At 35.2% G+C, this 27338-nt stretch overlaps 1 protein-coding gene across 2 annotated transcripts in view; it reads left to right on the forward strand.

Annotated features, from left to right (window-relative positions):
• FANCM (FA complementation group M) overlaps nucleotides 1-27338 on the forward strand; it is a 108919-nt gene that overhangs the window by 33318 nt on the left and 48263 nt on the right. For both annotated transcript variants that reach the window (XM_064570994.1, XM_045900781.3), the window contains exons 11-20: nucleotides 20-230; nucleotides 4280-4437; nucleotides 5511-5666; nucleotides 8146-10057; nucleotides 14330-14421; nucleotides 14534-14602; nucleotides 16638-16760; nucleotides 17523-17679; nucleotides 20280-20386; nucleotides 21126-21689. In XM_064570994.1, coding sequence (XP_064427064.1) covers nucleotides 20-230; nucleotides 4280-4437; nucleotides 5511-5666; nucleotides 8146-10057; nucleotides 14330-14421; nucleotides 14534-14602; nucleotides 16638-16760; nucleotides 17523-17679; nucleotides 20280-20386; nucleotides 21126-21689 — 3549 coding nt within the window. The remainder of the gene's footprint in view (nucleotides 1-19; nucleotides 231-4279; nucleotides 4438-5510; nucleotides 5667-8145; nucleotides 10058-14329; nucleotides 14422-14533; nucleotides 14603-16637; nucleotides 16761-17522; nucleotides 17680-20279; nucleotides 20387-21125; nucleotides 21690-27338) is intronic.

The following is a 27338-nucleotide window of genomic DNA, read 5'->3' on the forward strand; positions in this document are numbered from 1 at the left end:
TTGACATTTTTCTTTGCAGACTTATAATCAAAGTCAGTCCAACAAAAGAAGTATTTATAAAGCTATTTCAGGTAACAGGCAGGTTCTTCATTTTTACCAAGGAAGTCCACGAATGGTTCCTGATGGAATCAATCCAGAATTACACAAAATGTTCATCACATGTGGTGTCTATGAACCAGAGAAGCCTCGGAACTTGCAGCGGAAGTCCTCTCACTTTTCCTATAAGAACGGTAAATAAAAAACTTTGCATTGGAGCCATGTATTTTTTTCCCTGTTGTTAGCGGGCTGTATGTTGATATATTTCCTTTTTGAGAAACTCAGTGTACATTCTAGGATGGTATGGGTGTTGGAAAGAATAAGAGATTATTCCTGTGGCAAAGGGAAGGAGACAGTGACAGAACAAAGTGAGAAACTCAATGTTGGGAAAATTAAAATGTCCTACCAACCCAGAGAATCCTCTTTACAAAATGTAGAAAAGGAAGAAAACTTTTATTATTGAATAAGCACTGAATCAGCTTATAGTGTGCATCGTAAACAATCCACTAAGATAATACAAAGACAGAAATTCTATCCTATACATCCCTTCAGGCAGTTATGATTCTTTACATACATATTCTCAAGATTAATAGTAACTTGTCCTATGAGAGGATAGCAGTATATACTTTCATAGTTCATCCCCAAATCACCTGGTAATTGAGGTAGCCATTTCTGTTAGCTTTGTTGCCTTTATTCAAAGAAATAATAAGACTTCTGTTATCTTTGCATGCATATAGTGAAGAGAATGGTGCCTAGGCTAACCTTCCCTGTTGACTGGGAGATAGGGACACTATCTTCCTTGATGTTTACACTGCAGAGAGCGATCCTACATCCTTAAGAAAAACATCTATGGTTGAAACGCTAACTAGAGGCTTGCTCAGACTTTACAGAGATTTGCATATAACATCAAAGAGTTAAAAGATTTAAAAACATTAGGTGTCTCTGGAATTGCTTTAAGGAGACAGAATGGTTTCTTTCCCTTTCTGCAAAAGAGAAAACAAAATTTTTTTTTTTTTTTTAATTTACATGGGATCGTGTCCAAGGTAGACCAAGTTCCTGGTGTTTCTGAGTCAGTGAGAAATTCTTTGGTGCCAGGGAGTGTAGCTAGTAATGAGAGTGTTACTACTTTAAGAACTACAGAGATTTTGGTGATATCAAGAAAATACCTTGAAATTTTAATACTGTGAAGATGAGAAACTAAAATTTTTTTCTTTTAAATTTTACTTAATCTTTAATTAGGGCTTTTAAAGAATCACAACATTATAGTTATATTTTAAGATTTGGAAGGAACATTGGGGGTCATCTGGTCAAATTACCTATCAAGATAGGAGTGGTTTCTGCAGCAATTTTTTTAATAATATTTTAAGAAGAACAATGTCATTTTGTTAACTATAAGCACTATGTTATACACAGATCTCTAGAATGTATTCATCTTATGTAACTGGCACTTTAGATACTTCGAGCAACAACTCTCCATTTTTCTCTCCACCCAGCCCCTGGCAATACCATTCTATTCTCTGCTTGTATGAGTTTGATTATTTTAGGTATCTCTTATAAGTGGAATCATGCAGTATGTGTGCTTCTATGACTGGCTTATTTCACTTAGTATAATTTCCTATAGGTTCCTTCATAGGAAATGGTAGGATTTCTTTTTTAAGGCAGAATAATATTCCGTTGTATGTACATTCCACATTTTTTTTTAAAGATTTATTTATATGAGAGAGAGAGAGAAAGAGAGAGAGAGAGTGCACAGGCAGGGGGAGGGGCAGAGGGAGAGGGAGAAGGATACTCCCACTGAACGGGGAGCCCAATGTGGGGCTGTATCCCAGGACCCCGAGATCATGACTCAAGCTGAGGGCAGACTCTTAACCAACTGAGCCACTCAGGCACCCCACCACATTTTTTGTATCCATTCATCTGTGAGACATTTGGATTGCTTACATCTCTTGCATATAGTGAATACTGCTACAGTATACATGGGGTGCACATATCTCTTTGAGATCCTAATTGCAGTTCTTTTGGATATATACCTAGAAGTGTAATTGCTGGATCCTATGGTACTTCTATTTTTAATTTTTTGAGGAACCTTCATGCCATTTTCTCTAACAGCTGCACCTCTCTACTATCACACCAACAGTATATAGGGATTTTAATTTTTCCATATCCTCACCAACACTTGTTATGTTTTGATCTTTTGATAGTAGGCATCCTAACAGGTCGGAGGTGATGTTTCATTGTGGTTTTGGTCTGCATTCAGTGTTCTTATTAAATGCATATTCAGCCTCAACTTGAATGTCTGTTAATGGAAATTGTATTTATAAGGGTTTATTCCCTATGTAGAAACCCTGTATAGAAGAAGATTCTTTCTTATGTTGAAAAATCTGCCTTTCTACCTTTTTCTCATTGATTTAGTTTTATCTTCTAGATACAAAAAATGGTTTTGATCTGTTGTTTACCTGTGTAGCAGTTCTTTATGTATTTGAATACAATACCTCTCAAGTTTAACTGTTGGTTCCATTGGTTTTCATACCATGAAGTTTCAAGATCCTTTCCCTCCTAGTCACTTGCTTTGGATTCACTTAAATTTGTTAATGCTCTTTCCCTTAACTCAGAGCTCTAAATCAATGCTTTTTGGATATGCCTATTAAACCTCATACAAATCTACTTAATAGGAATATGCCTGTCATTTTACAACACTTTGCCAAATCTTTGGTTAAAGTGAAAAGATTTTATGTACAGTTGATTCTTGAACAACACTGATCTGAACTGTGTGGGACCAATCCTATGCAATTTTTTTCAAATTTACAAATACAGTTCAGTAATGTAAGGGTACTTTCTCTTATGACTTTCTTAATATTTTTTCTACCTTTATTATAAGAACATGGTAAATAATACATAAAACATACAAAACATATGTGTTAATTGACTGTCTGTGTTATCAGTAAGGCTTCCAAACAGGAGAAGGTTATTAGTACTTAAGTTTTTGGGGAGCCAAAAGTTAACTGCCGATTTTCAGCTAGGGGCTTAGTACCCCTAACCCCTGCATTGTTTAAGGGTCAACTGTCTTTTGGATTCTTTTGAATTTATTTATTTATTTAACTTGATTAAAGTTTGCATAGATTATTCTTAGTGATCATTATATTTTTATAAATGTTAAAATTAACCATATGTTTAATAATTGTTTCTAAAATGTAACTATAGATGGATGACAAATTTCTTTAGTAAAATTCGAGAACCTGTTTTTTTTTTTTTTAATTGAGACAATATTGGCTCATGTTTATTTTTTGTGCTTTTTTTTCCCATTCTCCCTGATTTTCAAGTGTTAGGGATTCATCTTGCTAAGGTTGCATATATAAATGTAATCTTCTGTAAATTAGCATAATTCATCTGGGCTTAGAGATCTGAACTTACTTAAAGTGACTAAAAGAGAGGAATGCTTTCCTATTTTACAAGTCTCAGATTGTTAGATCTAAGAGGAGCCTGAAAGATCACTTAGTTCAAACCCCTTATTTTACAAAAGCATATTCTTATACAGTGTTTGGAAATAGCTAAGACAGAAGTTTCCTGATTCCTAATTCAGTTGTCTTTCTGATTTTTTTTTTTCTGTCCTCATCTGTATTAGACCAGAGTTACTACTTTATACTGTTTACCCTTTTTCAGTTTGCTGATTATTTTCCTCTATAGAGATTATGGAAGTTAGAAAGGGTTAATTTAATATACTTTTTTAAAAAAAGTATATTATTGTCATTTTTTAAAGCAGTAGGTCTTTTCTGTCTACCTCTACCCCCCATTTAAGACTTAAGTTAAAAATCCTTTTTAGTCTTGACATCTTCCCCCACCCCCAACCAAGCTTCAAATAATCTTTCAGATAACAATGATAGAATCATACCAGTTTTCATTTGTAAGTTTTTTTGACTCTTTTGTGCCAGGTCTTAGATACAACATGGAGAGAGTCCAAAAGAAACCAGGATTGAGAGCCTACCTACCTGGCTCTGTTACATTTATGAAGTCATTATGGAAAGTTAGCTCTTGAACAGGAGGCTGTACTAGTACTTTCAAAGAGGTGAGAAAAGTGATAACCAGGATGATTATGTGAAAAATACTGGTTTTAAGGAATAGAATCAGTGGTTTAGTAAAGATGAATAGATATAAACAGGTGGAGAGTTTGAGTTGATGTTGTATATTTTGTGTTTGCTTAGCAGATTTTTTTAAACTTCTTTTCAATTACTTTTTCAACTTACAGGAATGAAGCAGAGTAATTCAAAGAAAGATTGGTTCTTATCAGCAGAAGAATTTAAATTATGGAACAGACGTTATAGGTTAAGAGACAGTGATGAAATTAAAGAAATAACATTGCCTCAAGTTCGGTTTTTATCTTTAGAAAATGAGGAAAACACACCAGTAAGTTGAACATGTTTTCAGATACTCTTTATAATGATTATACAGTAGATTTGGGAGTAGAGAGAGTGTTTATGATCAGAATGTCAAGTTGCTTAAAAAATTAAGAATGTTAACAGTTTAAAAAGAATATTAAAGTCTAAGTTTATAGAACTAATTTCCTTATATTCTTTATTGTGTATATATTTTTACTTGAGTGTACTACATATACATAATATCTGCTCTTTTCCCATTACTTTCTACTATATGAGCATTTCCACATAGGCATCCTTTACATGATTGTTATGTTACTCTGCATTATACCCCTTGACTCTTTATTTTCCTGTTATGTTTTCGAATTCTTTTCAGTGTTACTAACATAAAATTATGTTTGCTTGACTATTTATTTTTCTGTTATGTTTTCGAATTCTTTTCAGTGTTACTAACAAAATTATGCTGTCATGAGCGTCTTTGTACAACTCTTTTTTTTTTTGAAATTGCGTAGAACTTTAAATTGGATGTTATTATTTCTCTTATTATGAACAAATTATTGGTGAACTTGATAAAAGTCAAGAGACTTGATCAAAGGTTACATATATGCCTAGAGAGCTGGAAAAACAACCTCAGGAAAGATTCCTTTTAGAGGATTTATAGGGTTTGAAATATGGCTATTCAGAATTTATATTCATTTACTACCAGGGAAAAGTGAGGAACGGCAGCATGGAAAAATTAGGATCATTATCACTGAGAGGTTATGAATGCCTCTTTATCAGATGAGAGGATATAAATCTAGCACAACAGTACTTTTGAAACCACACATTTTCTTAAATATTTGCTCTTAACATGGAACTGTATGAACAGGAATATAACCAAGTACTAACTCAAATAATAGTTACTTTCAAAATGTATTTAGAAGGGCATTTTTGTACTTTATGAAATTAGTTTCTTTAGCCTCCAGAGATTTTAGTTGAAAATACTCAAATGAATTCAGATTTTTTATGTTAGGCTTATTATCTGTATATTGTTTTTTTAATCAGTTTGTGAAATCTGAGTATGTGTATTTTTCATATTTGTTATTTTTAAAATCATTAATCAAGACTCAAGAACCAACCATGGGAATTCATCAACTGTCTCTTTCTGAATGGAGAGTGTGGCAGGATCATCCTTTTCCTACGTATCAAGTTGACCATTCAGATCGATGCCACCATTTTATAAGCATTATGCAAATGATAGAAGGAATGAGACATGAAGAGGTAGAGTTTTATTACAACTTTCTCTTGCTGGGTATGATTGTGAAAAGAATACTTGATATTCATTCTTCTTAATTTTTTATGAATTATTTTTGAGAGAGCACGTGGGCAAGTTGTGGGGAGGAAGAGGGGGAGCAGGGAGAGAGAGAATCTTAAGCAGACTCCCCACGGAACACAGAACCTGGCTCGGGGCTTGATCCCACAACGCTTAGATCACAACCTTAGCAGAGATCAAGAGCTGGTTGCTTAACTGACTGAGCCACCCAGGCACCCCTATTCTTAATTTGAAATCATTATTATAAGAAACAAGTATTTAATATAAAGAATTATAGGTAGAATATTTTGTTTTTTTTATAAAGTTTCTTGTGACTCAGTAGGGAACCAGCTTTCTGCCTTAGGTGGAGAAGTAGACTTAATTAGAAGACTATCATCTGTCAATATAGATAAACCAGAGTAAAATTTTAATATACTTAATGATTTATATAAACCGTTAGTAAAGCTAAATTAGCATTCTTGCTAGATTGGATTTATTGAAATATTCTCCATCACATAGGTCATTTGGTATGTCTTTTATATCCTGGTGGTAGTTTAGAGAATTATTGATTCCTTGAGAAGCTTGATTATTCTTCCTTGGGAGAATCAGAATGATGAACCTACTCTGATTATGAAATCCAAAATTCCTGGGTTAGAATCCCAGGTCTACCTCTTACTAATCAAACAAGTTAACCTCTTTGGGCCTCCGTTTCTCTGTAAAATGGGAATAATGATAATACTTTCTTCATAGGGTTGTTGCGAGGATTAAATGAGTTAATATGTGTAGAGCATTTAGAACAGTAACAGGCACACTCAATAGATTGTAACTGCTATTTTTATTATTAGCTATTATTCATGAATACATATAAATAGAGTAATTAGTTGTGGATCCCAGCAAAACCTATGCTATCAAATTAACACATATTTATTTAGTGCCTTCTGTATGTCCTCTTCTATTCCAGGCCCTGTGGTGCATCAGTGAAGAAGACAGATGAAATATTCTGTCTGTGGGGAGCATATACACTAGCAGGGAGACAACCTTCTCAAATTAATATTTATTGTATTTATTATTTATTGTTCAAAAATTAGAGAGTTAACTGTTTAAGTCCCTGAACAGTAGAGGAATCCTGACTAAAGTAGCCATTCAAGGGGAAGAGAGGGAGGAGGGTAGGTCAGGAGTTGGGGGGAACTATAGTTTTAGATTTAGCGATAAGTATGCCTTAGAAATTTACTGTAAGAGTTCCTGTGGCACCTGGGTGGTGCAGCTGGTTAAGTGCCTGACTCTTGGTTTCAACTCAGGTCATGATCCCAGGGTTGTGAAATCAACTCCATGCCAGGCTCTGTGCTCAGTACAGAGTCTGCTTAAGACTCTCCCTCTGCCTCTGCCCCCACCCCTAGTCTCTCTCTCTTTCTCTCAAATAAATAAATCAATCTTAAAAAAAAAAAAAAAGAAAAGAGAAATCTACTGTAAGAGTTCTTTGTTGGAAAATTTGTTAAAAATAGTATATTCCAGCCTACAGCCTAATGGATTTACAGGTACACTTATTTCAGATGTTCTAAAAGTTGTTCTTAGTTCTTACCCTTATCAAGAGGGTAAATTTAACACATGTATGTGTAGTTTTCATTTATATATATTGATTACTTAATATCTGTTTTTATGAAATTAGAATAGTTATTCAATTAAATGTTAGAAGTGAAGAACTTAGTGCTTATAATATTTATTTTTGAAGATTTATTTATTTGAGAGAGTGTGAGTACAAGTTGGGGGGGAGGGGGAGAGGGAGAGAAGTAGACTCCCTCCTGAGCTCAGAGCCCGATGCAGGTCTCGATCTCAGGACCCTGAGATCATGACCTCAGCTGAAACCAAGAGGTTGTTGCTCAACTGACTGAGCCACCCAGGCACCCCTATAATCTTAGTTTATGTATTTATTAAATTTGTTCTTTCTGTAAATAGTTATCATGGGTCTTTCATGTATTAAGTTCTGAGGATACAAAAATATTAACTGATTAAAGATAATTTATGATAATTACACAGTAGTGCCATTTATAATTTTGTTTGATTTATTTGAATAATTTTTAAGTTAGGGGCACCTGGGTGGCTCAGCTGGTTAAGCATCGACTCTTGGTTTTGGCTCAAGTTGTGATCTCAGGGTCATGAGATAGGGCCCCCTTATGGGCTCCCCGCTCAGTGCAGAGTCTCCTTGGGATGCTCTTTCTCCCTCTGCCCCTCCCCCTCTCATATGTGCTCATGCTTGCTCTCTCTCTCTCTAAAATAAATAAAAATTTTTTTTAAAAAGAATAATTTTTAAGTTATAAAAGAAAATCATTTGATTTTGAGTAATCATTTGAGTAATGTAATATTGTTTAGAAAATAACATAAAGTAGAACTCATCTCTTAGTAATGGCTCTTATTTCCTGTGATTTTTTTTTTCATTTTCCTTCTTTCTAGGGAGAATGCAGCTATGAGTTGGAAATTAAATCTTACTTACAAATGGAAGATGTTAGCTCAATATTTAGTGCTCCCAGGAATGAATATAATCCTCTTGCCAATGGCACCTTTACTAGTAACAAGAAATCTTCATTTTCAAGGAATATAAATCAAGGCAGTTCATTCTCAATGACAGAATCTGATGAAGAATGTGCTAAAATTTTTAAACAAACTCATATCAAACCTGTTAAAATTGCTTCTCTAAAAAAAAAAGCCTCTAAAGAATTTAAAAAAGATCAGCCTTATATAAAAGGAAATAATGATGTTATTATGGATTCTTTAGATACTGATGGAAGTACTACTATTGAAAATATTTTTCAGGTAGACCTACTAAATGATAAAAGGGCATCAGATACAGATGAAGTTGCGGCTGCCATATGTGCTATCCATGAAAATGTTAATCAGCCGCGTGGATTAATGGAATGTCAATTTACAAATAAATCTAGTTCATTTCCTGGAAATTTTTTAGATTCTGGTTATAACAGTTTCACTGATGAGAAATATGTTTCATCTAGCTTATTTCTTCCATTTGAGGAAGAACTTTGTGTAGCTAAAACAGATGACCAATTTTATAATTGTCTTTCACTAACAAAAGAGGTACTAGCTAATGTAGAGAGATTTTTATCTCATTCTCCTCCACCTCTCAGTGGACTCTCAAATTTGGAATATGAAATTGCTAAAAGTTGTGAACTTGATCATTTGCCCTTCCTACCTTACACCGAGTATTTACAAAATGATAAATCTACTTGTTTGATGTCATATTTACCTGTAAATTCTCAACAGGATTTAGAATTGAATTCACTTAAATTTATTAATCATCCTTCTGAAAAAAGTTGCTTTTATAGTGCAACTAATGATAAGATTTCTGATGAGCCAAGTTCCTATGACTATGTTGATAAAGTACATAAAGATAATAAAAATGAAAATATAGTATCCAGCAACCATATTCAAATAAACATAGGCCCTCCAAAGTATTTAGTTGAAGAAAAAAATTGTGATATGGATAACAGTGGCCCCCCAGTATTGCTCACTGATCAGGATGAGAGTTTACCACTATTCAAAGATGGTAGTACAAAGTTTAATGACATGAGCCTTTCTCCCTCGAATGATAAATATAAATCTTCATGTGTGTCAGACAAAACTGCTTTAAGTGAAATGGCACTGGTCTCTCACTTCCTAATTTCTGATGAACTATTGTTAGATGATAATTCTGAACCCCAAGATCAAATTATCTGTGATACTAATAGTTGGAAATCTCATGAAGATTTGAAAGGTGTACATAAGGAAAAACTGAAGCATGATGAATATGTTTTTGACTGCTCTAAGGACTTATTTTCTGTTACTTTTGATTTAGGATTTTGTAGTCCAGATTCTGATGGTGAAGTATTAGGACATGCATCAGATACAAATAAGAATAAATTTTTAGATCTCTCTGGAAGGTGTTTAGATATTAAGGAGACCAATGATGCAAATTATGTTTCAAATCAAGCAGTAATACCACTAGATCATGTTGCTAGTTCTACGAGTAGAACTATTACTATCCCATCAAGTGACGATAAGTGGAGTCCAAGTTTTGCACATTTTCCACGGAGTGCAGCAAAAAATAAAGGATTTCTGTCTCCTGGTTATTCTCAATTTTCTTTGCCAGTAGGAGAAAAAGTTATGAGTACACCACTTTCTGAATCAAACACATTGAACTCATTTTCTAAGAGGAAAGAAATGCCTAGGACACCAGATTCTCATAAGGGAAAATTAAGTCTACAGAGTTTCAAAGAAACCTTGAATTCAACTTTTGGTGATTCAGGACTTTCTGTAGAAAAGACTAAAAGCAGGTCAAAAATCAGTCTTCGTCAATCCTGTCATCCTGCTGAAGGTAAGATTCCATCTTAATAAAGCACATAAATCTGGAAAAATTACTCTAAGCTTCTGTAATTTTTTAAAATGTGATTTCTCAGTATTTGATGTATTGAATTAGATAATTATATATTTCTTAAGTTGATGCTTACTGATAAAAGATGTATCTACATATATTTATGGCATGCATGCCATGGGAAAGGTATTATGCTAGATAGTGAAATATAGATTTGGCCTTGGCCCTTGAGTGTAAAACCCAAGCAACTGTGTGACATGTACATTTGAAAAGATACCAGTAAAATGTGGGAATAACTACCAAATAAAAAGGTAGTGGATGTTTAGGAGTTTCAGAAGATGACAGAATTTTGAACTGGATTAGATTGGAAATACAGATTTTTTAATATAGATTTTAATTTTGGCTCTTCAGGAATATTTGCAATTTGAATATGTTGAAAATAATAGAGAATTTGGATGTTATAAAATGAAAACAAAGGGGAAAAAGGGAAGTATAAGATTTGGAGGGAATAGTATAAAGTAGAAGATTTACATAGAAAAATAGTTGGGGAAAAAAAAAACAGTTGAGAAACAAGTCTGTATTTGGAGGATTGAGGCAAGACCTCAGAAGTTCCAGAGGAATCTCTGGATTTCTGTGATCTAATTCTATACAGTTACAGAAAAACTAGAAAATATAGTGCTAGATGTTGGTATTAAAATGACTTAAGTATTCTTTAAGTACTTTGATAGAACTCTAGTTTATGTATAGATTATTATAGCAGGCCATTTATGAATTTTATTCCTTATGGTTGAGGAAAAAAAGAGTAGTTGTAGGATAAAATGATTTTGCTCTGTAAATCTTTTTATGATGTTATTCTCTTTGGGATCAAAGGCATGATTTATGAATGTTTTATTTAGGACAAAAGCTTCTTGAAAGTAAGTTCTGGAAATATGTTTAATTTTTAAAATTGGGTGTACTCTGGGCGCCTGGGTGGCTCAGTTGGTTAAGCATCTGCCTTTGACTTAGGTCATGATCCCAGGGTCCTGGGATCGAGTTCCGCATTGAGCTCCTTGCTCAGCAGGGAGCCTGCTTCTCCCTCTGCTGCTCCCCCTGCTTCTCCTGCTTGTATGCTCTCTCTTTCTCTGTCTCTAACAAATAAATAAATAAAATCTTAAAAAAATAAATAAAATAAAATTGGGTGTACTCTGACATATATGTATTTTGCTAAGTTTATGTTACCTGTGAGCCTCCAATATTTGCTTTAACATCTTTATATTAAGTCTCTTAATGGTCAAGATCATTTTTCTATCTTTGTGTCAGATTTGCATTAAACCTTCTAGCATTATACTTAACTACTAACCATGGGCAATGTAATTATGAATACATAATTATTAGGGAATATTTAGTATTTTTTATTAATATGTTCAGTTAGCCACTGTATAGTACATCATTAGTTTTTGATGTATTGTTCAATGTTCAATGATTCATTAGTTACGTGTAACACCCAGTGCACATCACAACAGGTAATATTTAGTATTCTTTGAGGATAGATGATATACAATGTTACATTAATTTCAGGTGTACAACATAGTGACACCACATCTCTATCTATGCTCACAAGTGTAGCTACCATTTGTCACCATACAACTCTGTTTACTATAGCATTGACTATATCCCTAATGCTGTAATTTTTATTCCCATGACTTATTCATAGTTAGTATTTTTTACTTCACCTAATTGAAATAGAGGATTTAAGATTATTTGCCATGCTATATGTAGACTATAATAGTTCATTAAAGCGGCACTAAAGCAGTTGAAAGGAAAACTTCCTGGAATGAGCTGGTTACTATACCTGAGCCTTGCATTTAATTCTAACTTCTTTAGAAGGTAATGAAAAACAAAACTGGTCGATTATACAGTGCTCATCTGTAAAAAGGACTTATTTATTTGTCTGGGTAAATTTTTTTTGGCACAGAGTGTGAGGAGAAATTTATTGTGTGAATTTGTAATATTTATTGCTGTGTAAAAAATGACTCCCCCAAACTTAGTGGCTTACAATAACATTTATTTGTAGTTTAGGAATTGGAGAGTTGCTTAACTGGATAGTTGTGTTTGAGGCTTTCTCATCAGGTTATAGGCAAGATTTCACCTGAGGTTGCAGTCACCTGAAGATTTGACGGCATGGAAAATCTGCTTCCAGGATAGCTTGTTCAAAAGTGGGGTGGTGGTGGGAAGGGGAGGCACATAGGAATCTCTGTCCATAGCAATTCTAAAATGCAGAAGAGCTGAGATTGGAAGTTCCTTGTTGAGGACTCAAGGCCCAGAAATAACTCCCCATGGTTCTTGGCTTCATCCTTTGGATGGTTGGTCCTTTTTCATAACATGTAGCAGAATTTCCTTAGCTGTTTCCTTTTAGTAAAAATTTGGGGATTTTTTATTTTATGGGGATTTTTAAAGGCCTCTTTTCATTTTATATTGTCTTTGCCCCTTCCTGTTGTTGTAGCTGGCTGTGTTTCTTCCCATAATTCTCGTATATCTTTGTGGATCTCTTGTGAATCTTATTGGGGTTCATTCCATTAGATACTAGTCATGCTCACAAATCCTTTGGGCAACTCCTCTACTTTGGGCTTCTGCTAAGATGTCTGGAGATAGTTCCTTTATCTTCTTGGAAGGCCTGTTGTTTAAGAGGATCTGTGAAAGACATCCTTAGACTATATAGAGGGCCTTTTATCTGACTGCACGGTACTGTGAGGCACCATCTTTGATCTTGGAGGTCTTAAAGCATTTACAGTTTCACCTTCAGCTTCACCTGGATAGTAGTCTCCTGGCAGTCCTCTAGATTAGATCTTTGCCTGGAAGATTTCTTAATTTAGTATTGTTTGCCAACTAGAGAAGCTGGGAATTTTCAAAACTAGTAAGTCTCAACTGTTTCATGTTTAATAGTCCTTTCTTTAAGACTCACTATAGGGTTGCTTCTTATATCTTTACAGTATAGCATTTGGCTTCCTCCAAAGTGAGTGATGCAAGACAGCAAGGATGAGACCTCAATAACTTTTATGACCTAGACTCTGAAGTAACCCACCTTCACTTCCATTATATTCTTTTGTTAGAAGCAAGTGACTAAGTCTGGACCATACTCCAGGGGAGAGGAATTATGATCCAGCTTTTGAAGGAAGGCCTATCAAAGAATTTATGAACATATCTTGAAACAACCACAGGGCTCTTACAGAAGGTTTCCTAAAGACACAGAACGGTATCCGTAATCCGAATCTTATGGAAGTGCAGAAATTGAGCTTTGTTTAAGTACCTGAAAATTTGAAGTATTTGATTTTATACATCAGATTTTTTTTTTCAAAGTTTTTATTTATTTATTTGACAGAGACATAGTGAGAGAGGGAACACAAGCGGGGAGATTGGGAGAGGGGGAAGCAGGCTTCCTGCTGATCAGGGTGCCCGATGCGGGGCTCAATCCCAGGACCCTGGGACCATGACCGGAGCCGAAGGCAGATGCTTAATGACTGAGCCACCCAGGCACCCCCAGATGTTTGTTTTTAGCATTCTTTCCACCCTCCCGAATATGTTCTAGTTACAACATTTTGGTGACTATCTTACCAATTTTTATTTCATGCTTGTGTACAAACACATGTATATGTAGACATATGTATATACATATATAAAAAAGAACCTCTTCAAATATTGTTTTGTAGCCTACATTTTCTTTTTTTTTTTTTTTTTTTTTTTTTTTTTTTTTTTAAAGATTTTATTTATTTGAGAGAGAGCAAGAGTGAGAGAGCGAGCATGAGTGGGTGAAGGGCAGAGGGAGAAGCAGGCTCCCCGCCGAGCAGGGAGCCCGATGCGGGACTCGATCCCGGGACTCCAGGATCATGACCTGAGCCGAAGGCAGACGCTTAACCGACTGAGCCACCCAGGCGCCCCTGTAGCCTACATTTTCATGCTTTAACTCCTTTAGAATGAAAATAAGACACAAAGGGCAAAGCGATAGTACATTATAGAGATGAATTCTGGAAACTTTGACTAATAGAATGAGACTTTGCACTCTCCCGGCCTCATTTTGGTTAATTTGTAAAATTGAATCTGAGTCAAAAATGTGGTTATTAGCAAAAGTTATCATCTCTTAATTTTCTCACTGGCACTGTTTTATTTTTCTGTCTCATCTTATGCTGATTTTTTGGCCAAACTTCTGAAAAACTTTTTAAATAATGCACCCATCAATAAAGTAGTTGTGATTAGATAAACAAATCTATTGACCAGATTCATTTTTTTAATAAATTATAGATGAACACTTAACAAGCAATGAAAGTGAAGATGATGAGATTTTCCGAAGAAAAAGTAAAAAAACAAAAGGAAATGTTTTAGAATCCCCTGAGGTGAGTCATTTAATAATCACAATAATGTCATCATGTAAAGGCTTTTTTCTCCCCCACCTTAAGTCTTTTTTTTTTTTTTTTAACCTTTTACCTAATTATCTACTTTATCTAGGATCAGAAAAACAGTGAAGTTGATTCCCCACTTCATGCTGTAAAAAAGCGCAGGGTTCCTCCAAACAGAGTAAGTAGATAATAGATAATGTAGAGTAATTAAAATTCTTTTAGAGTAATTATTACAAGAAAAATACATGTATAGGTGAATGTAGGTATATATGATCTAATAGGTATATGGTTAACACAAAAATAGTAAATCCTATGTGACTGGAATTTCTATTTCAAATTTATACTTCTTTAAAAACTATTTTAGTCAGTATGCTTTAGCAGTTCCCTAAATATCTACTCTATATCTACTGTGTAAGATGCTGGGGACACTACTATAAATATTATATCCTGGTACTGTGAAATCTACTTAAAATCCACCTAAAATCTAATAGGAGAGACAGATAAATAAACAGATAATTTCAATATAATTTTTATTTATTTATTCAATATAATTTTTAATAAGTTAAGTGATAAAAAATGATAAGCCCTTATCCTAGTCCTTGGGAGTTCTGGAAAGTTTCTTGAAGATAATAAATACCTTGGCTAAATCTTAAAGCATATGTGGCAGTGAGTCAAGGGGGAAAGCATTGCCAACAGAGCAAGCAGCTTAAAGAATGACACGAAGCGGGGAAATAGCATCTTTATTATTAGATAGTAAAGACAAAGAGTGCCAGGAAGTAAAATTGGAAAACATCAGGGTCAGTTTTGGGAAGGCCTTATTCTTTCATTTCCTTACTGACTGGGTTTGAAAGAAGGAAAGGAAGGAGTTCAAGATGAGAGTCTGTTTCTTGGCTAGGGCTGTTTGGAATATGTGTTACAAATTTAGAGAAGATAAAAAGATGATAAATTCAGTGTTGAATATGTTTGAGTTTGAGGATTTTGTGGAATAGTGAAGTGCCAGTGTCTGGCAGGCATTGGTGACTATTTGAATCTGAAGTTTGGGTAGGCTAAGGATGTTCATTTGTTATCAGCTATAAGCTATGTGTAGGAAATGTTGAGATTAGGAAATCTTGTGTTTTTTAATTCTCTAATATAATCTAGGATAAGCTGCAAAATTAATAAAAATATGTAATCAATTCATACTCACTTTGTATACTCCTATAATACTTCACTAGAAAAATTGCTTTAACTTGCTACCTTAACTCGTCATAAATGAATTAAAATATTGATAATGATGATGATCAATCCATTTTAAAGTAAAATTATTCCTGTTAATTGAAATTATTTTGGTAAATGTCTTATTCTTTTGATTGTTTTTATATTATTATTTTTAAAGATTTTATTATTTGAGAGAGAGAGAATGAGAGAGAGAGCACATGAGAGGAGGGAGGGTTAGAGGGAGAAGCAGGGAGCCCGATGGGGGACTCAATCCTGGGATTCCAGGATCATGACCTGAGCTGAAGGCAGTCGCTTAACCAACTGAGCCCTGTTTTTATATTATTTTGTAAGAGAGAAAGTGATAGGTTTCATTGTCAAAATTTGTTACGGTTTTATTGGTTTCTTGGTTTGAAAGGACTCCTGTATGTTTGGACTGATTTTGATAGCTATATATATAGGCTTAATTAATTTTTGTAAAGACCTTTAGGATCTTCTAGAGGAGGTAGTTAAACTAAAACAAGTTTTTATCAAATAAATTTGATATAATACTAAATTGAATGAATACTATACTAGTATTACTATATAACCTAATTTAGTGTTTTAGTGCTTAGTATCACCTAACTTTTAAATTCTTTTTTTTTTTAAGATTTTATTTATTAATTTGAGAGAGAGAAAGTGCACATGAGTGTGGGTGGGGGAGGGTGTTGGGCAGAGGGAGATGAAGAAGTGAGCCTGACCTGGGGCTTGATCCCAGGACCCTGAGATCATGACCTGAGCTGAAGGCAGATGCTTAACTGTCTGAGTCACCCAGTCTCCCCTAACTTTTAAATTCCTAAGTATTATGTATTTTTAACATGGCTCTGAGTTGTGAGAGTACTTTACTTTTCTAAAAAAAAAATGTTAGGTCAACTATTTAAAAAGAAAAAATTGAAAATAAAACTAATAACCATGAGAAATACATTAAAATACAATTTGATTATATTTTCTTATGCAAGAATTCTATTGAATTATTATAGTTAGAATTATCATCTAGTGATGAAAGTGAGAATTTTCACAAACAACATCCACAATTAGAAGACTTCAGGGATCAGAACAGGACTGCAAAAAGGGGCATGAAAGTCCGAAAGAGTCACCTTAAGGTAAACTTTTTTCATTTTCTTATTCATATATATGTATTTATATTTAATACATGTTATATATTTATATATATGATTATATATATAAAGTTATATATATTAATAAAAATTAGATTTTACATAGGAGTAGATTCCTCACTATAATTGCTTCATAGAAAACAATTCAAAAATTCAAAATATTTTGACCCTAATTTTACTTGTTTTACTAAATGGAATTAAAATCTCAAGGTGATAGTTTTGTTTCTCTCTTGTTTTGAAACTATCTTTCTGTATTTTGTTATTTTAAATGACTAAATGAAACTTTATTGAAAATTTAAGACTCAAATTGAAAAAATACAGAGACAGAAATCTTGAATTTTAGAATATTTGCTTTTACAGTCATTACATCGTTTTTCTTATCTCTATGCAATAATCAAATCCTTAGTAAAGAAGTCTCTGCACCTTTTTTTTTTTTTCTGAATAGTCTTTTTGTGGTGCAGTAGTTTTCCTGGAAAAATTAATTAGCCAGAAAACTCGGGAGACTTTATGCTTATTAAGAAATATTCAGCAAGCTGACATGCTGAAATGTGCTGTATTTTCCTTATAATAGAATTATCAGAAATTTTAAATAGGTGTGCTACTTTGTCATTTCTTCTTGCAGTTTTCTTTTTCTTTTTTGTCTTAAAAGCATTGGCAAAAAAATCCATTTTACAGAACTATTTCCAGTTATTTAAGAAAGTAAGTGATTTCCTTAAGGGTGTCTCCATGTTTTCTAATTTGTCACAGCTTGCAGCTAGGAGGTTTTTAGATGACGAAGCAGAACTTTCCCAACAAGAGGCAGAGTACATTTCATCAGATGAAAATGATGAGTCAGAAAATGAACAAGACTCCTCATTACTTGACTTCTTAAATGATGAAACTCAACTTTCACAGGCTATAAATGGTAAAGATATAATGATGCTTCTTTTTCTTTTAATTTTCAGTGCTTTTAATGTGGTTATATTTAGATATTTTAGTCAGTTTTTAAAGAAATTTACAAGGAAGTAAATTTGGTATGTGTGAAATATTTGGTCACTTTCATTCAAATTCTGTACTATTTGCTATTTTTTTAGATTTGGTTGTTTATAGGCTTCTGCTAATTTGATCATTCTCACCAGAATGATCTGGCTGGCTCAGTGTCAAATGCTCATTTAACAAGTTTAGTGACTACTGTGTGCTGGTGTATCAGTGAACAAAGTGGACAAAAATCTCTGCCCTTATGAAGCTAACATGTGAATGGAAAGAGACAAAGAATACACATAATAACTGAATTATTTAGTACGTTATAAGACAAACAATTTACAGAAAAATGAAAAAAATGAGTAAGATGAGGATTTGGAGTGGCAGGGGCTGGGGATATTAATAATGGACAAGCAGTAATTTTAAATAAGGTAATTAGGGGCAGGTCTCATTGAGAAGGTGATATATGATCAAAGACTAGAAGGAGATGAGGACTTGAGCAATGCTGATTGTTAACAGCAGATGAGGCACAAACCTAAATTTATTAAATTTGCCAAGTAAGGGAGATCTACTTTTGGAAAATGGTGTCTCCAAACAATGCCTGAGCAGATCTTATATATAATACATTAATTGCAGATGATTCAGATTGGCTGTAATAGAAATAGGAAAGATTCTGGTGTGCTTCTCAGTGTTCTAATCTTTCACAGATCTTGCCATTTATTCTGCTCTTGTACTCTCTGTCATGATTTAAGACAACAGATTTTCCCAAGGGCTACTTTAAAGACAAAAGGTCTTAGAGACTAAGTTCTTGGTACTATGTCCTTGATACTGATATGATTTGCAGAATAAGAGATCTTAGTATTATGCTCTTGATGTTCATGAACGGAGTGGCTTTTGGAGGTTTACAGTATAATCTTGTGGGGAATGTTTTTGCAAAGACAGCAACCAGTAGACAGGCCCCGAGGCAGGAATGTGCAGCATGTTCCAGAAACAGCTCTGTGACTAGAATTGAACGATGGAGCTGCGGAGTGGTAGGAAGTGAGATCAGAGAAGTAATGAGTGGCCAGCTCCTGGTCTGACTTATTGCAGCAGTATCACTTCAGCTTCCGTGTCGAGAATGGCCTGCAGGGGAGCAAAGGTGGGAGAAGAGACCATTTAGAAGGTTATTGCAGTAATCTAAGGAATGCTAGTGGTGTTTACCAAGGTGGTAGCAGTGCAAGTGTGAGAAAGATTGGATTCGGGATATTTACAGCTGACAGGATTTTCTGATGGATTTGAGAAAAAAAAGAGGAGTCAGTGGGTTTGAGCAACAGGAGGGACATAGTTGTTGTTGTCGTCTGATATTGGGCAGGCTGCAGGTAGAGCCCTTAGGATGGAGAGAAGGGAGATCAGCAACTCCATTTTATTTTTTAAATTTTTAAAAAAGTTTTAAATTTTTTTTAGTAATCTCTACACCCAACGTGGGGCTCAAATTCATGACCCCAAGATCAAGAGTTGCATGCTCTTCTGACTGAGCCAGCCAGGCGCCCCTGAAACTCCATGTTAGACGTAGTGCATTCGAAATATGGAGGATTTCAGAGTTTTTTTGTTTTCTCATTTATATGACATTTGGGAAAAGGTAAAACGATAGGGACAGCAGATAGGTTATTGTTTGTTGTAACGATACGTTTGTCAAGACACAACTGTACCATAAAGGAAGATGAATTTTACTGTATGTACATTATACAAAAAAAAAATCTATGAAACAAAATTCTCTGAAAGATCCTTGATTCTGAGTTCTAAGAAACTAGAAGTAAGGGTCTCACTAAGTTTATAGGGATTTAGCATGAGTAGGAAGTAATCAGGTGGATATCTAGTAGTTGATAGCTATGCTATGGAATGGAGATAAAGGAAATATTATTCAAAGAAAAAATTATACACCTGGTTCCGAGCCCCATGGTCATTAAATTATCAATGTTATCTCTGAAAATAACCTAAGCTAATTAATCACTCCAAAAAATGTAGGGGAAAATGGGAGATAAAAATAAAATTGCTTTCTGATTATAACCTTAAAAAAAAGGGCAGACATCAATAAAAACTTACGCTTTTCCCAGTTTTCGCTTGGCTGAAAATTATGAAACATACTTACTATTACCTGTGCCTTTTGATGTTTTTAAGCATATGCTTTCTTTTTTGCCTGAATTTCTTGTGTTTTATTCAGTATTTTCTATATATCAAGTACAGTCCTCAAGTTCTTCATATACATTTATTTTTCATGAAAAGGCACTGTCTTAAAACTCATTTCCAGAGGAGAGAGATAGCTAAGGTAGAGAGCTTAAATAAATTGTCACAATCATCCAACCAGCTAGTCTGATTTCAAAGGCGAACTAACTTTACATTTTTTAATAATTGTTTTTAGACTTGTTTCAGTACATATTAAATATTTTGTGTGTGAAATAATTCCACAAGGCTTGAATTATGTAAATTTGAGATAGGTCAAAGTTAAATACTTTACTAGTTTTCATTTAAATAATTTTGCTACTTGAAATTCTTATCTTTACACAGATTCTGAAATGAGAGCTATTTATATGAAATCTTTGCGCAGTCCATTGATGAGCAATCGGTATAAAATGGTCCGTAAGAAACATAACAACATAAATATTTTCTCACAGGTATGAACTATAGAAATATAGTAGAGAATTTCTTGATGAGAGTGTTGAAATGTGTTCCTGTTAATGAAGGCTCCATTGTTTCTAAAACTAGACTGTTAGAGTATTTGGGATAATTTCTGCCCTGAGTCAGGAAGGTGGATTTAATGCCTTTTATTCCTAATTTGATCAAATTATCCTATCTTCAATTTGAGCCAATTAGAATGTACTATTGAATTGTTTTCCAGTTAGAAGAATATTTAAAAGAAGTGAATAGAACTTCATCATAACTGTTAAATATTTAATTCTTGTATGTTCTCTTGTTTCTCTTGAAAATTATTTTTTATAAAGATGTTATATTCTAAAAATTATAGATTATTTTCCATTTATGGGCAACATTTTCACATTAGTCTTCTTTGTTTACAAATTGCCTATTCAGCCTGGTAATACAGTCATTCATATCTCTATACTTCCATTGTGTTTGTTATGTAGCACTTATCCACATTGTTTATAAATTATTGTTTATTTTTCTGGCTACCTAAAATGGACTATAAATTTTTAGAGGGTAAATCATTCTTTTTTTAAATCTCAGTCTCCCCCTTTTCTTTCATAAAGAATATAGTCAGTATATGTTGATTGAGTGCAAGTGACTGAATTGATAAAGTGAAATACTCATAAAGATCTCATGTACTTAAAAGAATATGTTAAATACATACTGATTTTATGAAAGAAATTTATAATGTATAATGTATTTTTACTATAGATTCCTGAGCAAGATGAAACCTACTTAGAAGATAGTTTTTGTATTGATGAAGATGAGTCTTACAAAAGCCAATCAAGTGAAGAAGAAGTGTGTGTTGATTTTAACATAACTGAAGATTGCTTTGCAAGTGGGAGTAAAAAATATAAAACCCGACATGCAGTAAAGCTAAAACAAATGGAGATGAGACAAAATTGTGCCCATTCAAAAAAGAAATTATCCAGAATTATTTTACCAGATGATTCAAGTGAGGAGGAAAACATTGTAAATGATAAAAAAGAATCCAGTATTATGGTTAACCCAAGTACTATTAATAAGAGCAAACAGCAGGACCATTGTTTGAATATAGTGCGTTTTGGGTCTTCATTGCAGTACAAGGACCATTCTGCTCCAGTTGTTAATCAGTCACCGAAGCAGAGACCACAGACACCACTTCATTTAAAGGATGCAGTTTCTGATGTCTCAGACTTCAAACCTCAGAGCTGTAATAAAATTGAAGCTACCTCACTGTCATTTCCTACTGCTGATTCACAGAAAAACTGTAGAAAATTTCCAGTTCATTTGAAGGTATGGATCAAATTATAGAAAAAGCCTTCATATGTTTACCAAAAGAGTTTTTTTGATGTTTTGCTTTTTTTTTTTTTTTTAAGTAATCTCTATACCCAATGTGGGGCTTGAACTCACAAACCCAAAGTCTAGAGTCACATGCTCTTCCGACTGTGCTAGCCAGGTGCCCCTGTTGTTTTGCTTTCTTTTGTGTTTTGTGTTAAATAAGACAAAGAAAAATTAGCAAGTGGTGAAATCTTTTTTTTTTTTTTTTAAGATTTTACTTATTTTTGAGAGAGATCACAAGTAGGCAGAGTGGCAGGCAGAGGGAGAGGGAGAAGCAGGCTCCCCGCTGAGCAGGGATCCCAAATTGGGACTCGATCCCAGGACCTGGGATCATGACCTGAGCTGAAGGCAGAGGCTTAACGACTGAGCCACCCAGGCACCCCAGTGGTGAAATTCTTTAAACAAGAAAATAGCACACTAAATTATATTGATAATTCATATAAGGATGCTTAGGTTTTAATTTTTTTAAGTGTGATAATAGTTTTCTTAATAAAACTCTGTAAGGAAACTTGCTAGTTTTATAAAAAGAATGTAGGAAAATGGGCTTCCTGCAAAATAAATTTAGCAGAAATTACATGCTTAGAACTAGTTCCCCACAGATTAACTTTTCTTTCCCCCGCTTCAGATATGTAACTCTCTCTATTGGGGAGAGAAGTTTAGGGACTACTACCTGATTTCCTTCCTTTAAATTTCTCTCTTTTTAGAATGGCCAAATAGTCCAGTTTCTGGCTTCTCCCTGTCTTGTTATTGCTGAAATAATCCCTAAAGCCACTTTCAGTTTTTAAGAGTTTATAATTATAGTAGTTTTGTTAAAATAGGGGTTAAAGTTTCAGTAATTGGAATCTCTTAATTGTACATGACATTCCTTTCCTTGATTGTCATCTTGGAGAGAGACCTAGACCTAAACTTCTGTTTCTCTAAATATTTTATTCTGGGTGTTTCAGGCCATTCTGCCTTAGCAACATGCTCTTGTATCAACACTGTAGCTCTTTGATGTTTCCAGTTTTTTTGGTTTTTGTTTTTAAAGATTTATTTATTTGAGAGAGAGAGAGAAAGAGAGGAGGGGCAGAGGAAGAGGGAAAGGGACAATCTTGGGCTCCATGCCCAGAGGAAGAGGGACAATCTTGGGCTCCATGCCCAGTGGAGTCCAACATGGGGCTCAATCCCACGACCCTGAGATCATGACCTGAGCTGAAATCAAGAGTCGGAGGCTTAACCAACTGAGCCACCTAGGCATCCGAATGTTTCTAGTTTTAAATTGTCCCCAGGCTTTTTTGCACAAAGTTGTTTCTTCAAGGCATAATTAGAATAAAGGTGACTAGATCAAGTCTTGTAATAGATTGAAGAACTAGAGGCTAATTAATTTTCTGAGCCTCAGTATCCTTAGCTTAGTATAAGGATAATAATCCCAAGGGTCAAGGTAGATAATATGGCCCTGGGTTTAAGATGGTTCAACTTTAATAATTTTTTGACATTATGATGGTGCAAAAGCAATATGCATTGTGTAGAAACCATACTTAAAATTTTGAATTTTGATCTTGTTCTGGGCCAGCAGCTTGCAGTTTGATACTCTCAGGTCATGTTGGCAGCTGCAGCTTCCAGTCAGTTACACAATTATGAACATAAACAACTAATACACTTGTAACTTTCTGTATGCATACAGCCATCCTGTTTTTCACTTTCAGTACAGTATTCAATAAATTACATGAGATATTCAACACTTTGATTGTAAAATAGGCTTCGTATCAGATGGGTTTTGCCCAGCAATAGGCCAGTGTAAGTATGCTGAGCAATTTAGGTATATTAAATGCATTTTCCCCTTAATGATCTTTTCAATTTTTAAAAATTTTTTTTTTTTTTAAAGGTTTTACTTATTTATTTGACAGAGAGAGAGACAGCGAGAGAGGGAACACACGCAGGGGGAGTGGGAGAGGGAGAAGCCGGCTTCCCGCTGAACAGGGAGCCCGATGTGGGGCTCGATCCCAGGACCCTGGGATCATGACCTGAGCCGAAGGCAGACGCCCAACGACTGAGCCACCCAGGCGCCCCTAAAATTTTTTAATTAACATATAATGTATTATTTGTTTCAGGGGTACAGCTCTGTGATTCATTAGTCTTACACAATTCACAATGTTCACCGTAGCACATATGCTCCCCAATGTCCATCACCCAGCCACCCCATCCCTTCTACCCCCCTCCACTCCAGCAACCCTCAATTTGTTTACTGAGATTAAGAGTCTCTTATGGTTTGTCTCCCTCTCTGGTTTCCTCTTGTTTCATTTTTCCCTCCCTTCCCCTATGATCCTCTGTCTTGTTTCTCAAATTCCTCCTATCAGTGAGATCATATGATACTTGTCTTTCTCTGATTGACTTATTTCATTTAGCATAATACCCTCTAGTTCCATCCTTGTCATTGCAAATGGCAAGATTTCGGTTTTTTTGATGGCTGCATAATATTCCATTGTATATATATACCACATCTTCTTTATCCATCTGTCAATGGACATCTTGGCTCTTTCCATAGTTTGGCTATTGTGGACATTGCTGCTATAAACATTGGGGTGCACATGTCCCTTCAGATCACTACATTTGTTATCTTTGGGGTAAATACCCAGTAATGTAATTGCTGGGTCGTAGGGTAGCTCTATTTTCAACTTTTTGAGGAACCTCCATGCTGTTTTCCAGAGTGGCTGCACCAGCTTGCATTCCCACCAACAGTGTAGGAGGGTTCCCCTTTCTTCTCATCCCCACCAACATCTGTCGTTTCCTGACTCGTTAATTTTAGCCATTCTGACTGGTGTGAGGCGGTATCTCATTGAGGTTTTGATTTGGATTTCCCTGATGCCGAGTGATGTTGAGCACTTTTTCATGTGTCTCTTGGCCATTTGTATGTCTTCTTTGCAGAAATGTCTGTTCATGTCTTCTGCCCATTTCTTGATTGATCTTTTCAACTTATGATGGGTTTATTGAGAGGTAATCCTATCATCATACATTGAGAAAGATCTGTATATGCACAGTCCTCTGAAAATCAGAAGCACTAGCTACATTTCTACATTGGCATGCTCTAACTAAAAAATGGATACATCTAGTAATACTTTGAGGACTGTGAAAAAGGATAAATAGATTTTTACAGAAATGTGTTTTAAATTTTCTTCTGTTGTTTATACTACATTCCAGTGTAGTATGATTCTTCTCACTTGAAGTTAGGAGGGGTAAGAACATGAGGTAAGTTTTTTTTTATGGTGGGTTTTGCCTTGGGAAGAGGTAACTTTTTTATACAGTCAATATTTTTCTTTACAGTTTCTGAACTTCAGTATGATATTTAGGAAGCCATTTTCTACTTCAAAATAAGTATTCCCAATGTTCTCTTTTGGTTCTTTAGTGCAGTTTTTTACATTTATTTTTTGTTTTTTTGAAATTGAATACTGAATTATTTTGAAGATTACTTCTCAGTGATCAGGACTTCCATCTTTAGCTTAGGATGTAGAAAACTGGAAAGAACATTGTTCCCATTCTAGTCACAACAACAACAAAAAGCCAGATAATCCACAGAATCATGGTTTTACTTGAAACTTATGGAGCTGAGGTTGTAGGGAAACCAATGAGCCTCATTTTAAGGAAAGACAAGTGTCTCCAATGAGAGACCAATTGCTTTGGGACAGTCACTGGGCACTATATAATTTGGTAAGAAGAATTCAGCTGAAAATTGCAAAAGGCAATGAACTAGCATGAGAGTTTAGAACCCTTGGGAGTTGCAGACAGAGAGGAATTCATAACCCCTCATGGGCTAGTCTCCGTAGAATCAATCAGGTGTTCACAGGAAGGACTGAGCATCAGAGAAAGCCTCCTTGCTGATGCCACGCATTGGGGGAAGTGACCAGCAGTTACTGTGGAAAAGGCAGCAAACCCCATCTGGTTCCTTCTCCATTTCCCCTATAGAACAAAAAGGTTTAAGCTGCTGGGGATGAGTAGCCGACCTTATAGTTACACCTCAGAGCCTAGGTGAAGATCCTTTGCAGATGGAGGAAGGCAAAAAGAAAAAACTGTTCTATATCTGAGAGGAGTATGAAAACATCTTAGGCCTAGAACATTAGAGATCTCCAACCACTGGGAGGGAGGGCAGGATCATTGAAAAGATCCTATTTCTGAGACAGGGACACAAGTCCTGCTCAGGCTGAAGCAGGAAAGTAGAACTGCCCCCCGCCCTGCTGCCGCCATGTCGCCTCATGTATCTAACGTTCCCTCCAACCAGGCTAGCAAGCACTAAGTAACAAATAAAAGCAATCAGCTGCTGAGAGGGACAAGAGTATGAAGAGAGAAACTCTCTGAGGTGCAGGCTCACAGAGAAGATCTAAAGCTGAGAGACCATTTGGAGGAATCATCTGAAAAACCCTGTCCCCACCCTAAATACAAAGTAACACTATGGGAGTTTGAAGCATCTGATCGTACCTAGGGTAATCATAGCAGTAAGAAAACCGGGACACCTGTGTGGTTCAGTCAGTTAAGCGTCTGCCTTCAGCTCAGGTCATGATCCTAGGATCCTGGGATCGAGTCCCACATCGGACTCCCTGCTCAGCAGGGAGTCTGCTTCTCCCTCTGCCTGCCGCTCCCCCTGTTTGTGTGCACGTGCTCTCTCCCCCTCTGACAAAAAAAAACCAAAACCCTAAACTCATTTTGACTAGATTGGTTAAACCCCACACACTAAAGGCCTAGCCTTCCCCCCCCCCCACAAAAGGCATACTTATTTCTAGGCCATTTACCTTAATGACTACTGTCTTACACAAGATGTTTGGCTTTCAACTAAAAGTTACAACATATATAGAAGGAAGAAAAAAACATTCTCAAGAACAAGATTCAGGTATGACTCAGATGCTAGAAATATCAGACAGGGATTTTAAAATAACCTTGATTAATATGTTAAAGGTTCTAGTGGAAAAGTAAAACAAACATGCATGAACAGAAAGAGACCATCATTCCAGAAATGGAAAATATAAAGAACAAGAAAGTGGAAATTCTAGAAATGGAAAGCATGGTAAGAGTGATGAAGAATATCTTTAATGAGCCCATCAGTAGACTCAAACACAATAATGGATTGAGCCAACAAACTTAAAGCTAGGCCAATAGAAATTAACCCAATATGAAACACAAAGGGTGAAAAAGAAAAACAGCATGGAGCATCCAAGAGCTGTGGGACTGGTATCCAATAGTCTAAGATAAACATAACTGGAATTAAGGAAAAGAGAGAACAGGTTAGAAGATATATTTGAACAGGCAACGGCTGAGAACTTTTTTTTTTTTTAAAGATTTTATTTATTTGACATAGACACAGCGAGAGAGGGAACACAAGCAGGGGGTAGTGGGAGAGGGAGAAGCAGGCTCCCCGCTGAGCAGAGAGCCCAATGTGGGACTCGATCCCAGGATCCTGGGATCATGACCTAAGCCAAAGGCAGACGTTTAACCACTAAGCTACCCAGGTGCCCCGAGAATTTTCCAAAATTAACTGGCAGATGAGTATCTGAGTCTGTTTTCAGTTCTTTTTGGTATAGACCCGGAGTGGAATTACTGGGTCATATAGTAATTCTGTGTTTAACTTTTGAGGAATCG

This window comes from Mirounga angustirostris, unplaced genomic scaffold (genome assembly GCF_029215605.1).
Source record: "Mirounga angustirostris isolate CCGP_5_RB_7025 unplaced genomic scaffold, mMirAng1.0.hap1 SCAF_9, whole genome shotgun sequence".
Classification (NCBI taxonomy): domain Eukaryota; kingdom Metazoa; phylum Chordata; class Mammalia; order Carnivora; family Phocidae; genus Mirounga; species Mirounga angustirostris.